The 14703-nt window shown below is 36.1% G+C and overlaps 1 protein-coding gene across 2 annotated transcripts in view; it reads left to right on the top strand.

The window, feature by feature from the left end:
* The window catches only part of LOC115225415 (hemicentin-1-like), a 410505-nt gene that overhangs the window by 357372 nt on the left and 38430 nt on the right, over positions 1 to 14703 (top strand). For both annotated transcript variants that reach the window (XM_036498554.1, XM_036498555.1), the window contains exons 49-53: positions 3883 to 4053; positions 5592 to 5756; positions 7335 to 7478; positions 10522 to 10659; positions 13441 to 13596. In XM_036498554.1, coding sequence (XP_036354447.1) covers positions 3883 to 4053; positions 5592 to 5756; positions 7335 to 7478; positions 10522 to 10659; positions 13441 to 13596 — 774 coding nt within the window. The remainder of the gene's footprint in view (positions 1 to 3882; positions 4054 to 5591; positions 5757 to 7334; positions 7479 to 10521; positions 10660 to 13440; positions 13597 to 14703) is intronic.

Here is a 14703-nt window from a genome sequence, read left to right as displayed (position 1 = left end):
TTACATGACATCATCACCAACCAGGTCACCAAGTGACTTGCAAGACAAAAACCCCTCAACTGGGAGGGAAGAGTGGTATTGAGGGGTATGGCTTAGTGCCAATTGATGAGAGATTAAAGGTATAGAAGGACAGATATAGAAAGTGTCTTGCTGTAGGGTAGATACATGGATACTCCATTTGGAAGAGAAAGGCAAGCGAGTTAGAAAGTGATATAAAAAAAGTGGGTGAGTCAGAGAGTAATATATATGTACATTATCATCATCTCTGTCATTGTTTTAATGTCCACTTTCCATGTTTGCATGGGTTGGATGGAATTTGTTAAGACAGATTTCCTAAATCCAAGAACCATGTAGTTAGGAAGCAAACTTAATATACAACCACGCCTATGTCTATGCCATGCCTGCATACATACATGTGTATGTGTGTGTGTGTGTGTGTGTGTGTGTGTGTGTGTGTGAGTGTGTGTGTGTGCGTGTGTGTGTGCGTACATGAGTGTGTGCAATTTCTTAGAAGAGGTTAATTAATTCATACACTTAATGGTGTATTATATCACCTTCCTTGAACACTAATTGCAAAAATCAACATCACCAGATGAATTTTTTTTTCTGGTTATTGACTAATATAATATAAACAGCATTCCATAGCTATATGCAGTAATTTCAAACGTCTCAGAATCTGCTGAATCTATACACACACACACACACAAACACACACATACACACACTTACATGCATGTACGCACACACTCACACACACACACACACACACACACACACATACACACACACACACACATACATATATGTTGGGGTGAAGAATATGGTGCACACCAGATATCGCCCTACTTGTTACATACTAAATAGCTCGTGCCTTCTGAGGATTTACCGTGATAAGGGAGAAAGAGGAAGTATTAATATCCATGAGTTAAAGGTTAATTCATTTCCTTTCCCTATTAACCCCATAAGTCAATAGAAAGTACCCAGTGACTTAATATAAAATTGGTTAAAAAGGTTTCTAATTATGTCTTTAGCTAGACTTGCTTAAATGAGGTGCTACATTCCAAGTATACTAATATCTAAATGATATCTTTCTATCTCTATGTATGTAATATCATCATCATCATCATCATCATCCTTTAACGTCCGTTTTCCATGCTAGCATGGGTTGGACGGTTTCACCGGGGTCTGGTAAGCCATGGAGGCTGCACCAGGCTCCAGTCTGATTTGGCAGTGTTTCTACAGCTGGATGCCCTTCCTAATGTCATGTATATATATATATGTATGTATATATATATATATATATATATATATATATATATATATATATATATTATATATATATATATATATATATGTTCATATATATATATGTTCATATATATATATGTTCATATATGTATATGAATAGATGAATAAAGGAAAATGAATTGAATGACATTCTTTATTTCATATCATTACAATTGTTTCCACACGTTACACCCCTAGTACATTGTTGAGATGATATAAGTAACATCATTATAACATTTTATGTAGTGAAAGATATATACGATGGAGTGCTGAAAAGTTCCTGGCTTTGGGTAAAAGAAAATACAGGAGGATCAGTTAATTGTGATTTTATTTAACATGTTCCCCTCTCAGCTCCATAAACTTATTGCAGTGGTCCTTCAGTTTTTCTAAGTCCTGTAAAAGAACACTTTCCATGCTGTTGGACGGTTTGATTGAGGACTGGCAAGCCAGATGGCTGCACCAGGCTCCAATCTGATCTGGCAGAGTTTCTACAGCTGGATGCCCTTCCTAACGCCAACCACTCCGAGAGTGTAGTGGGTGCTTTTACGTGTCACTGGCACAAGGGCCAGTCAGGCGTTACTGACAATGGCCATGCTCAAATGGTGCTTTTTAAATGCCACCTGCACAGGAGCCAGTCCAGTGGCACTGGCAATGACCTCACTTGAATGTTGTTTTTCACGTGCCACCGGCACAAGTGCCAGTAAGGCAACGCTCGTAATAATCACACTCGAATGGTGTTTCTTACATGTCACCAACATGGGAGCCAGTCAGCAACCCTGGCAACAATCACACTCAGATGGTGCTCTTAGCATTCCAGTAGCACAGATGCCAGTCATGTGGTGCTGTCATCGACCTCGTCAGCAAATTTGCTTTCAATTTCATTTGCCTCAACAGGTCTTCGCAAACAGAGTTTAGTGTCCAATGAAAGAAAGGTATGCATAAGTGGGCTGGTTACACCTCTGGCATAGGCCATGGGTTATGGTCTCACTTGGCTTGCAGGGTCTTCTCAAGCACAGTATATTTTCAAAGGTCTCAGTCACTAGTCATTGCAGCGGTAAGACCTAAGTTCAAAGGTCATGCTTCACCACTTCATCTCAGGTCTTCCTAGGTCTACCTCTTCCACAGGTTCCCTCAACCACTAGGGTGTGACACTTTTTCACACAGCTATCCTCATCCATTCTCACCACTTAACCATACCAGTGCAGTTATCTCTCTTGCACACCACGTCTGATGCTTCTTAGGTCCAACATTTCTCTCAAGGCACTTAAACTCTGCCGTGTATGCACACTGACATTACACATCGAGCAGAGCAGACTGGCTTCATTCCTTGCAAGCTTACGCATGTCCTCAGTAGTCATGGCCCATGTTTCACTACCATGTAGCATGGCTGTTCGTACACATGCGTCATACAGTCTACCTTTTACCCTGAAGGAGGGGCCCTCTGTCACTAGCAGAGGTAGGAGCTCTCTGAACTTTGCCCAGGCTATTCTTACTCTAGCAGCTACTGTTGGTCACCTAGGTAATGGAAGCTGTTAACTACTTGTAGTTTTACTCCCTGGAATGTGGTGTTTGCATCCTCTTTTTGTTAAGCGTACTATAAAAATCATCCAAAGACATCATGGAACATAGCAAGCATAGACAATTCAATGTGTTGTACAACTCAAAACAATTAAAAAAAAAAGAATCCACTTTGTTATTGTACTCCAGCAGTCTTCTTACATATACATTACTAATCTACTTAAATATTATACTTTAGCGGTTTATTAAATATATATTCTAATTGGATACTATACCCTTATGAGCTGCTTCAGTAGTCTTCTTTGATATACTTTGAGAGCCTACTTTTGTAGTGTAGTTAAGTAGTCTATTTAGCTATTGTAGGATACTGAACTACTATTGCTATATTTACTAGATAGTATAATATAATATTTTATTCATATTACTCTACTTAATTATAAAAGAAATAGGGCTGAATGGTTAAGCAGTTTGCTTCTCAATCACTAACTCCTGAATTCAATCTCTTGTGAGAATTATATTTTGTAGCTAAAAACCGTGAGGTAGCCAATCTGCCCTTGTTACATACAGTGGTCATGCCGATTTTACTTGAGAATAGCATTAAGGATACACATATCTTATTTCTTTATTGCCCACAAGGGGCTAAACACAGAGAGGACAAACAAGGACAGACAAAGGGATTAAGTCGATTACAACGACTCCAGTGCATAAATGGTACTTAATTTATCGACCCCGAAAGGATGAAAAGCAAAGTTGACCTCAGCAGAATTTGAACTCAGAACGTAATGGCAAACAAAATACCGCTAAGCAATTCGTCTGGCGTGCTAACGTTTCTGCCAGCTTGCCACCTTATTAAGGATACACATATAAGATACACATATCTATGGAATACTCAGCCACTTACATGTTGATTCAATGAGCTTGGTAGTTCAATTAATTGAACGACTACAATCTCATGATCAGGAAGTCTGACCAAAATCCCTTTTTTTATATATGCTCCACTTAAAAGCATTGTTTTTATTAGTTCTGTTACATTATTAATGTTATTATACGAACAGTATCACATTTTTACTTGCACAGTTCATGGAAGTTGGTCACCATGGAGTCAATGGGGTCAATGTACTCGTTCATGCGGTAAAGGACAGCATAAAAGATTCAGAACCTGCACAAGACCAGCACCTGAACATGGAGGAAGATCATGCCCTGGTTCTATAGAAGAAATGGCTTATTGTAACAAACAACCTTGTCCAGGTAAATAAATTTTATTGTTAATGCCAGCATACCAATTTTAAGTTCAATTGCAGACATTTGAGGTGTCACTCTCAATAGTCTTACTCTTTATTCTTTACTCTTTTACTTGTTTCAGTCATTTGACTGTGGCCATGCTGAAGCACTACCTTTAGTCGAGCAAATCGACCCCAGGACTTATTCTTTGTAAGCCTGGTACTTATTCTATCGGTCTCTTTTGCCGAACCACTAAGTTACAGCGACGTAAACACACCAGCATCAGTTGTCAAACAATGTTGGGGGGGGGACAAACACAGACACACAAACACACACACACACACACACACACACACACACACATACATATATACGACGGGCTTCTTTCAGTTTCCGTCTACCAAATCCACTCACAAGGCTTTGGTCGGCCCAAGGCTATAGTAGAAGACACTTGCCCAAGGTGCCATGCAGTGGGACTGAACCTGGAACCATGTGGTTCGTAAGCAAGCTACTTACCACACAGCCACTCCTATGCCTTACTTTCATTAATAAAGAATAAAATGGACAATTTCTTTTACAAAATAATCCAAGTCTGATTAATGGCAAGTATTAGGTGATTAGTTTTAATACCAGTAACAAATCTTTATGTCTGTACACAAATATCTGTGTCCATACTTTTGGTGGTTCTTTGAATCCAAACAGTAACATAAATTGTTACAGTCTTACAGAATGTACTGAGTACTTTTTTCATGGAACCTCCACTAGTGAAGTTGCTATGCAACTTGCAAGACTAACGTTTCTTTAAGGCTATGAACTGAATGTTAAAGTAAATTTCATGACTTGAACAGTTCTTCAAATCCCAATAATAACAGTAATCATTAGTGTTTTCAGTTGAGTTTCTTTTGGGTTACCTGAACTGAATATTAACCTTGAGCACACTGCATTTTCTCTAGAATTGTTTCCTCTGCCACTGCCCTGTTACTATAGGGGAGAAGATTCATACAGTGACATGATGCACCTACAGTGTGCTAAAGGTAAAGGTAGATTTTAAAAATAGAAAAGTATTAACAGATATTTCTGACAGAGGATTATTGACATGAACAAGAGCTTTCTAAACATATGACAGAGTTTACAAATATACATAATTTTTTTTCATGGGTGTTTAATTTCAGTTTGTAAGCCACTATCATCTTGTTTGTGTTCTCTGCACTCTGTTATTAGGTAACTTGCATGAAGGTAGAACAGTTTGAAAGAATCAGATGAGTAGGAGGTCTATATCAAGCTCAAGTATCTGCTTTGGCACAATTGGTTTCCATGATTGGATGCCCTTTATACAACTATTAATTGTGTTAAAATAATTCAAATAAAGGTCTGTTGTAATGTGGCTCTTGTTTGTGACATGTTAATATGAGAACATAAATGGTTAATTCTCATATCCACAATATGACAGATAATTGAAGTGGTAGAGGATTTTTTAAACTGAAAATACTTTTCATTTTAAATGAAATGTTGATTTAAATGTGTTTCTTTAATTTTGTTATAATTTTCCTGTATTTAATTTTCAGTGGATGGTGAGTGGTCTGAATGGAGTGAATGGTCAACTTGCAGTAAATCATGTAAAGGAGGAACACAGGAACGGACTAGACTATGCTATGAACCAAAATATGGTGGACACATCTGCCTTGGAGACAAAATACAACTCCAAAAATGTAATGTTAAGAACTGCCAAAGTAAGGATTTTTCAGTATTGTATTCAAATAAGCTATTCATTTCACTTAGTTTCTAAAGCTTTTGAGACAACATCAACAGCACCAAGCACCATTTATCCTTCCCTATAAACCAAAAATCATGTGTCTCTAAGAGAAATTAGATTTATTTAATGCTTTTATTTGTTCTTCCACCTTATCACCAATTAACACAGTCACCATTAACCATGATCATTTTGTTTTGAGACAGAAGCAATGCTCAAGACCATTTTTGGTTCTTCTACAACTACACTGATATTGCTGATGTATGGCAAAGATTTTTCTGTCTGGCATCAACTAATTTCCTTATATATATATATATCCCTAAAATTTTGATTCTCCAGCCCTTAACTATTTGCTTACCTGTAAATTTAACATTTATGCAGCTCTCTCTCTCTCTCTCTCTCTCTCTCTCTCTCTCTCTCTCTCTCTCTCTCTCTCTCTCTCTCTCTGAAACAATGTTTCTCATGGTGGTGCTTTGAGAAATGAAAAGAGGAAGACAAAATTGTCAAATTTTATAAAATTAAAATGTTTTTAAACTTGTCTAACACTTTGGTGAAGAAAGAATAGTTATATGGATGCAAACTGTTTTTGTACTCATTAATAAAGTGGAATGGCAGCAAAAATTCGCTAAAATATTGGGGTGGGGCCAGGTATTCATCAGTTTGACAACTACTGTCCTAATGCACATCCCAAAGAGGCCATCTGTCTGATTAACAGACTCACCCATAAATACATTACAGCTACCTTGCCATCACAAATATAATGGTTTGTGTTCTTTTGGTGTAGCAAACTGCACATTACCTCCCTCCTAAACACATCCCATGAGCACATTTTTCTGTTGTTTGTTATTCTTATTTTGTTACACCAATTAAATCCTGCACTTAACACTTTTCCTAATTCTTCCTACCTAAAACTTTAACTATTTGGAATAACCTTTGTGTCTTCATTTTTTTTTTTGTCAACATCAACAACCTACAGAAGTTCAAAGAATAAAACAATATTAATCAAATCAATCTCACCAATCAAGGTAGATCCACATATAACAATGACAAGGGACACTGTTTCACATACTGTTTGAAAAGTAATTTTATGAATTTTTCCAGACCAAAAGGAATAGTTTAAACTTTAATTTTCCCTGCAATTCCTAAACTACTAACGTTCTATGAGAAAAAGAAAAAATACACATTTTATGAATTTCCATCTATAATGAAATATCTCACTTTGTAAAATAACACGTAATTAATAAGCCATAGATTATATCATTCTGATGACTTCTAAAAAGAATGAAATGGTGCTATATATTAGTACAAAAGACTAGAAATTGTAAGAACTCCCTAAGCAAATTTTAAAGAAAATTTCAAAATGTAGATTCTATATATCTTTTCCCTCGTAATACCTTAATTTCAAATTCAAATTTCTGATCTCACCTCATATTATAAAAAGATGATTATCTCCTTTGTAATAACTGCCATTACTAGGGAAACTATGCATAATTGATTTTTATAATCTATACCAGGTAGCACATGATTACTGTTTTGAATTTTTGAATTCATTTTCTAGAAAGTATTGTTAGAGCACTTGGCAACATCATTGGTTTTGTGAATGAGCGGAACATTTCAGGATCCTTATTGACAGCTCGAGTTGTTACAAAGAAAGAAAAGACACTGGTTAAAGGAACTGTAAAAAATCTTCCAAAGACTATTGGTCTGTATATTTAATTTTTTTATAATTGCTTTCACATTATGCACCAAAATTACTAGTCTTACATTTTTTCAAAAAAAATTCTGCAATAATATCATTTATCTTTTACTGGTTCCAGTCATTAGACTGCAACCATGCTGGGACAAAAATTTATCAGTAACATAAGATCTAAGTAGGATTGTTTATATATTTCAGTTATTTTTACTTGCATACATTTAAATTCAATTACAGATAGAAATTCTGTTATTTATTTTTATTTATTCACCTTTCCAAATTTCTGCTAGAGCTTAACTAACAAAACAGAAGACAGACAGCTTTATAAAGTAAAGAATTATAAATGATTGAATGATCCATAAAATATTCATAAAGTTTGCTGCTAGAAATTTCTTCATAACATACCTACTTCTCAGCCAAGGAATTACATTATGAAGCTGTTTCATATACATCTCAGTTTAAAGCTTATTTTCATGATCTGGCGCCAGATTATTCTCAATCAAACATCCCAACTATAAATATTTCTTCTTCCCCCTCCCTCTTTTACACCTCTTACTATTCTTTAATATAGAGTATAAATACGATATGTTAAATCCTCTTTCATTCCTTTCATCTGGTGTATTGATTTTCATTGTACACATACTTTGATTGTTTTGTTTCATTTTCTTTCAGATTTCCTTTTCGTATGCCTGTTTCATTTGTCTAATTTCAATATATTATTTGTTTGTTTGTTGTCTTACCTTATAATCATCCATTCTTTCGATCTTCCCTTCTCTCTCTCCCTCCATTTCTTTATGTGTGTGAGTGTTTTTATATGATAGGGGAGGTGCATACATATATGATATATAATCTATAATAATAATCAACTGACTGACTCCAATCCCTATTCAGAGTTTCATGCTCATTACTTTTGTTCAGGAAGAGATGAAATAAATTAAAGGAATCTGTAAGAAGAGATTTCTTGGTCTGGTGCAAGACTGGTCGGGTGGTAGTTTGTATTGCAGCCTTATTGCTAATGTTGCCTTAACTATTTTGTCATAGAGGAAATAAATTAGGTCTGACATTGAGATGTCTGTGGGAGCTACTTCATAACACTTATATTCTGTCAGCTCTGGTTACTATCTAGGTTTCATAGTTACTTTAGAGGACAAGAAGTTATTCAAAAGGAATTGTCACTGGTGATAGCAGCTAGATATTATTTCAAGCCTCATATTCAATGAAATCTCTATCGAGTATAACCTACATTTTCTCACTCTGTTGTTGTGTGGAGTAGTTCTAACCATTATTTTCCAGATTATTAGTGTACATTCAGACCTGTGGTCTCATAGTTTTCAAACAAGGAGAGACAAATAAGTGGAGTTCTTTGTTGACTGGAATGAGTGTAAATGCTGGTTGTAACTGCTTTTGAAAGTATTTGCAATGAATCCTATGCAATTCTTTTCAATACCATGAAAGGGTATGATGCTTGTTCTATATATCACAATTTTGAAAAGGCACAATCCTTTAAGCAGACAGATTCGGGGTTGTTGAGATGACAACTCCCTAATTTTTTGGTTATGGTGTGAAATCTTGGCAGTAACTGAACACTTTTCCCTACACTGTAGAAGCTAAAACTAACAGCAACAATATTATATATGAGACTGCAACACAAACTCCTCACAAATTATTCCCAACTTATGAGATTTGCCTAAACTAGTGTCTGGCAATTAATCTCTTCCTACCAGTCACATTTTTTTTATCATTCCTTAAGTGAGTACAATGGTAAGAAATCTCTTGGTACAATCAGAGTGGATCATCAACTAATTACACACATGTATATTTATATATATATATGTGTGTATATATATATATATATATATATATATATATACACAAATAGAAAAGGGTGGGGAAGTTCAGAGAATTACTACCTCAGTTGGCAGCAAAAGGACTCTCTCTCAGTGTGAAAGATAGATTGTATGATGCTTGTGTGAGAATGGCTATGTTACATGGTAGTGAGACATGGGCTCTGACTGTTGAGGACTTGTGTAGGCTGGAGAGGAATGAAGGTAGTATGCTCTGTTGGGTTTGCAACATCAGTGTGCATGACTGACAAAGCACAGCTATGTTGAGAGAAAAATTAGGCATAAGAGGGATTAAATGTGGTATGCAGGAGAGGAGACTGCATTGGTTTGGACATGGGATGTGTATGAGTGAAGACAGCTGTACACAGAAGTGCCTGTCACTGAAAGTGGATGATACTAGTGGAAGAGGAAGACCCAGGAAGACATGGGATGAAGTGGTGAGGACTGATCTTAAGATGTTGGGGCTCATAGAGGAAATGATAGTGGACCAAGATGTTTGGCAATATGAGGTTCTAGAGAAGAACTGTCCATGAAACTGAGTGCCAGATGCGTTGTGTCCCACCTACATATAACAACACACTTTTCACCCACACTACCCTAAGAAATCAAACTACATCTCCTCTTCTAACTGCACCTTTCTCTTCCTCACATTTCCTTTTCATAAATTATGACTGTTTTCCAATCCCCTTTCTTGCCCTCACTGCTCTGCTCACTGTATCACTGCTCCGCACACCCCCAAAACCCCTACCCTATTTTTCTACCCAGATTCTACGTTCATATTCTTGTTACTTGTGAGTATACCCTAACACTATACCATCTCTCTTCTGCTCTCTCTTACACTTTCGCTGTTTTGTACTCTCTCTTTCTTTTAAGCAGGCTGTTCTGTTGATCAGATCAATTGGATTACTCATCTTCATAACCAATGGAGAGTTAGTTTTCTTGTGTGTGTGTGTGCGTGTGTGTGTGCATGTGTGTGTGTGTGTGTGCGTGTGTGTGTGATGTGTGTGTGTGTGTGTGCGTGTGTGTGTGTGTATGTGTGTGGATGGGTGGGTGTTTGTGCATGCGTTCATGTATGTGTATATGCATATGTGTGCATGTGTATAATATATATATATACATATGAACATTTTCCATCAGTGTTGTTGTTTTATCATTTTAAATTGCATTGCTCTGGCTATTTTAAAAATAAATTTCAATTTTTATTCCAGCCCCATATATGAGAAATTTGATATCAATTTTGAGTCCAGTCTACTGGACAACTGCCAAAGAAAGACATGGTGCTTACAATGGTTTCACACTTACGAAAGGAAAATTCACTAAGCACCTTCAAGTTGAATTCTTAACAGGTTGGTAAATAGTTTTGTTTTTTTATAATCCAAATCTCAACAATAACTTTATCTTTCATCTTTTCTTTTGCTTGTCATTGGACTAAGGTCATACTGAGGTTTTAGTCAAACAAATCATTCCCAGTACTTAAGTTGTTTTTTTTAGGTCTGGTACTTATTGTATCAGTTGCTTTTGTCAAACTGCTAAGTTACAGAAATGTAATCAAACCAACGCTGTGAAAGAGAGTGAAGTCAACAAACAAACACAGAAACACACACACACACCACACACACACACACAACAGGCTTCCACATAGTTTTCATCAACCAAATTCACTTACAAGGTATTAGTTAATGCAGGGCTATGATAGAAGACACTTGCCCAAAGTGCCATGCAGTAATCTGAATCTGAAACCCCATTGTTGCAAAGCAAGCTTCTTAATCACACAGCCATGCCAACTCTGCTGAGGTATTTTTTGTTTTGGTCAAGAGGGAAGGCAGTGCTCATGACCCTTCACAAGCCTCCAAGACAGAGGGGAGGGAAGGGGAAAGGTATCCTCAAGCCAGGGACCTAACCTGAATGCTTATAACAAAGTAAACTTTGTAATGAGGTTAAACCAGGAAATGGATTAAGTCCACCACCCATGTAGACTGTGACAGAATTTGAACTCAGGATGCCAAGAACTGATACAGATACTCCAATGCATCCACTCTGACAGTTTTACAGTTCTGCCAGTTCACCATCCTAAATTGGCATTTGTAAAACAACACTAAAAGGATGGAGAGCAAAGTTGACCTTGGTGGGATTTGAAAATAGAATGCTGAGTATCAGGACAAATACTGTGAGTCATTCTATTTTGACGCTCTAACATGGCCAATTTACTGTCTAGTGTGTTTGGAACCAGCTGAGATAATATCAAATTTTATGTTTATTTTGATAACTATTTGTTCTAAATGTCAGAAGCTATATGATTTCATTTTACTGTTGAATATGAAGTTACAGGCATAATATTTGTATAACTTTATAAAGATAATTTGAAGTTAAATTGATATAAATCTGAAAATCCCACTAAAGTGACTGAGTTTGCATCCATCTATAATAAAATTTATTTCAGTCATGATTACTAAAGATTCAAAATTAACTGCAACAAACAAATTAAACTATTAAACCAAATTGTAAAGTTAATATCCAAATTAGTTGCATAACAAAATATAAAGAGAGAGAGAGGTACCCTGTAATCTACAACAGAATCAATATAAAATTCATCTGTTTTTCTTCTCACAGTTGCTGAAGTGAGGTGAAAAGCATAGCCATGAAAGTATGTTAAGTTTAGACACTAATAAAAATAGGGAGAAAAGATTATATTATTTTTATTTGAAAATCACTTAAAGAAACATAGAATGTTATACAATAGATCAGTAAAGAAATAATTTATGTAAATATAAATTCATTCATGATATGGTTTTGTCTCAGGCAGCAAGTGAGCAGTATCATTACCATGCTGGACAAATGCTTAGCAGCATATCTTCTGGCATTTTATGTTCTTAGTTCAAATACTACAGAAATCAACTTTGCCTTTTATCCTAGCAAGGCTGAGCACTGGGATTGATGTCATTGATTTTGCCTCTCCTCAAAACCATTGGCTTTGTGCCAAATTTAAAAAAGAATTCAAAAAAGATATAGTTTAGTCTAGTTTGTGAGAGTGGCTGTGGGGTAAGTAGCTTGCTTACCAACCACATTGTTTCGGGTTCATTTCCACCGTGTGGCACCTTGGGCAGGTGTCTTCTAATATAGCCTTGGGCCGGCCAAAGCCTTGTGAGTGGATTTGGTAGATGGAAACTGAAAGAAGCCTGTCGTATATATGTATATATATATAATTAATATAGGATAAAAATTTTTTCGGGAAAAAAAATTTTATCAATGGCCAGCATATCAAAAAATGCCTTTAAAGGTAAAATTTATACATAATTTACAAGATAAGGGCAGAAGAAAAATTCTAATGCCAAATATGCCATAGCAAAAAATTTTTTGTCGATAACCATTATAATTTATAATTTAAATTATAATGGTTATCGACAAAAAATTTTTTGCTTCGGCATATTTGGCATTAGAATTTTCTTCTGCCCTTATCTTGTAAATTATGTATATATATATATATATATGTATGTGTGTGTATATGATTGTGTGTCTGTATTTGTCCCCCCAACATCGCTTGGTGTGTTTACATCCATGTAACTTAGCATTTCGGCAAAAAGAGACTGATAGAATAAGTACTAGGCTTCTTAAGAATAAGTCCTGGGGTCGATTTGCTCGACTAAAGGTGGCGCTCCAACATGGCCCCAGTCAAATGACTGAAACAAGTAAAAGAGTAAAAGAGTAATATTAAGCAATGGCTGGAACAAGGTTTAAATTCTGGGAATATATAATCAATAAATTCAGAAAAACAGTGACCATGAATCTTTGTAACAAGCATTGGTGTGTGTGTGTGTGTGTGTGTGTGTGTGTGTGTGTGTGTGTGTGTGTGAGTGTATGTGTGTGCACATATGCACCTTTGTATTTGTTCCCCATTCCCCACTATCACTTGACAACCAGTGTTGGTTAATTTATGTCCGTTATTTAATAGTTTGCCAAAAGGGACCAATAGAATAAGTACCTGACTTATAATAAGTACTGAGGGAAATTTATTCAGCTAAACCCTTCTAGGTGGTGCCCCAGCATGGCCACAGTTCAATGAGTGAAGCAAGTAAAAGATAAAAGTTATAAATGTACACTTGAGTGTTAATTTATTTCATTTATTTCAGGGGAGATTTTGAAAATGAGTCATTATGCCAAAGGTATTGACAAAGATGGTAATCTTCTGCTGGATATTGTTGTTCGTGGAAATGTACCAAAGCTTAATGATTCAGGACAAATCACTTTGGAACCATACAAAGAAGACTACATACAGACTGGACCAGGTAATAAGCATTCCTTACTTGTTACGGTAAAATTTTAATACTCTATTAAGAAAAAAGAGCCCTAGATATTGTTTTTGATAATGTTGTTGTTGTTGTTGTTGTTGCTGCTGCTGCTGCTGTTGTTGTTGTTTTGTGACTGTTATTGTTACTGAGAGTGAAGTTGCATGGTTTAGTGATTTGGGTGATGCACTCACAATTGTTAGGTTGTGGTTTCAGTTCCTAGAACAGGCAATGCATTGTGTTCTTGAGCGAAACACTTCACTTCACATTGCTCCAGTCCACTCATCTGTAAATGAGTCCCAACAATTACTGGGAGGTTAGCTCAGTGATGGATCAGCAGCCCATTCAGGAAGAGTGTTACAATAGCAGTCACTTATACCTTCATGAAAACAGGGTTAAGCTCCAGCCTTGTAAAGCCTAGGCTCATAAGATGTGATGGAGAGAGAGATGAAAAGGAGAAAATAGCATTTTAAAAGAGATTACCTAAATATCTAAGTCAGCGGTTCTTAACTGGAATCCATGTAAGATTTTTGGGTGTCTACACAAGCAAAATAGTAGATTGGATTCACAATACCCACTGCATAGCACCTTGGGCAAGCGTCTTCTACCAAAGCCTTGTGAGTGGATTTGGTAGATGGAAACTCAAAGAAGCCTGTCATATATATGTATATATATGTGTATGTTTGTGTATCTGTGTTTATCCCCCTAGCATTGCTTGACAACCAATGCTGGTGTGTTTATGTCCCCGTCACTTAACGGTTTGGTAAAAGAGACCGATAGAATAAGTACTGGGCTTACAAAGAATAAGTCTTGGGGTTGATTTGCTCGACTAAAGGTGGTGCTCCAGCATGGCAGCAGTCAAATGACTGAAACAAATAAAAGAGTAAAGAGAGTAATAGTATTTTATGTGCCTATGAAAAAATTTTGCTTTAGATGCATTTATTACAAGAAACAGGCTAGGTTTCTTTCCCTAGCATTTTACATAGTTCAGCCTACACAAATAAATGTGTGATAAATAAAATAGGAACTTTGAAAGAAATATCTATAAAACTAGTTTTTTAACAATGAATGGCTATGGGGATCCACCAGAATAGAATAGTAATCAAA

The sequence above is a fragment of the Octopus sinensis genome, linkage group LG2 (assembly GCF_006345805.1).
Source record: "Octopus sinensis linkage group LG2, ASM634580v1, whole genome shotgun sequence".
Classification (NCBI taxonomy): domain Eukaryota; kingdom Metazoa; phylum Mollusca; class Cephalopoda; order Octopoda; family Octopodidae; genus Octopus; species Octopus sinensis.
Note: the sequence above shows the minus strand (reverse complement) of the source record. Positions and strands in the feature narration are given on the sequence as shown.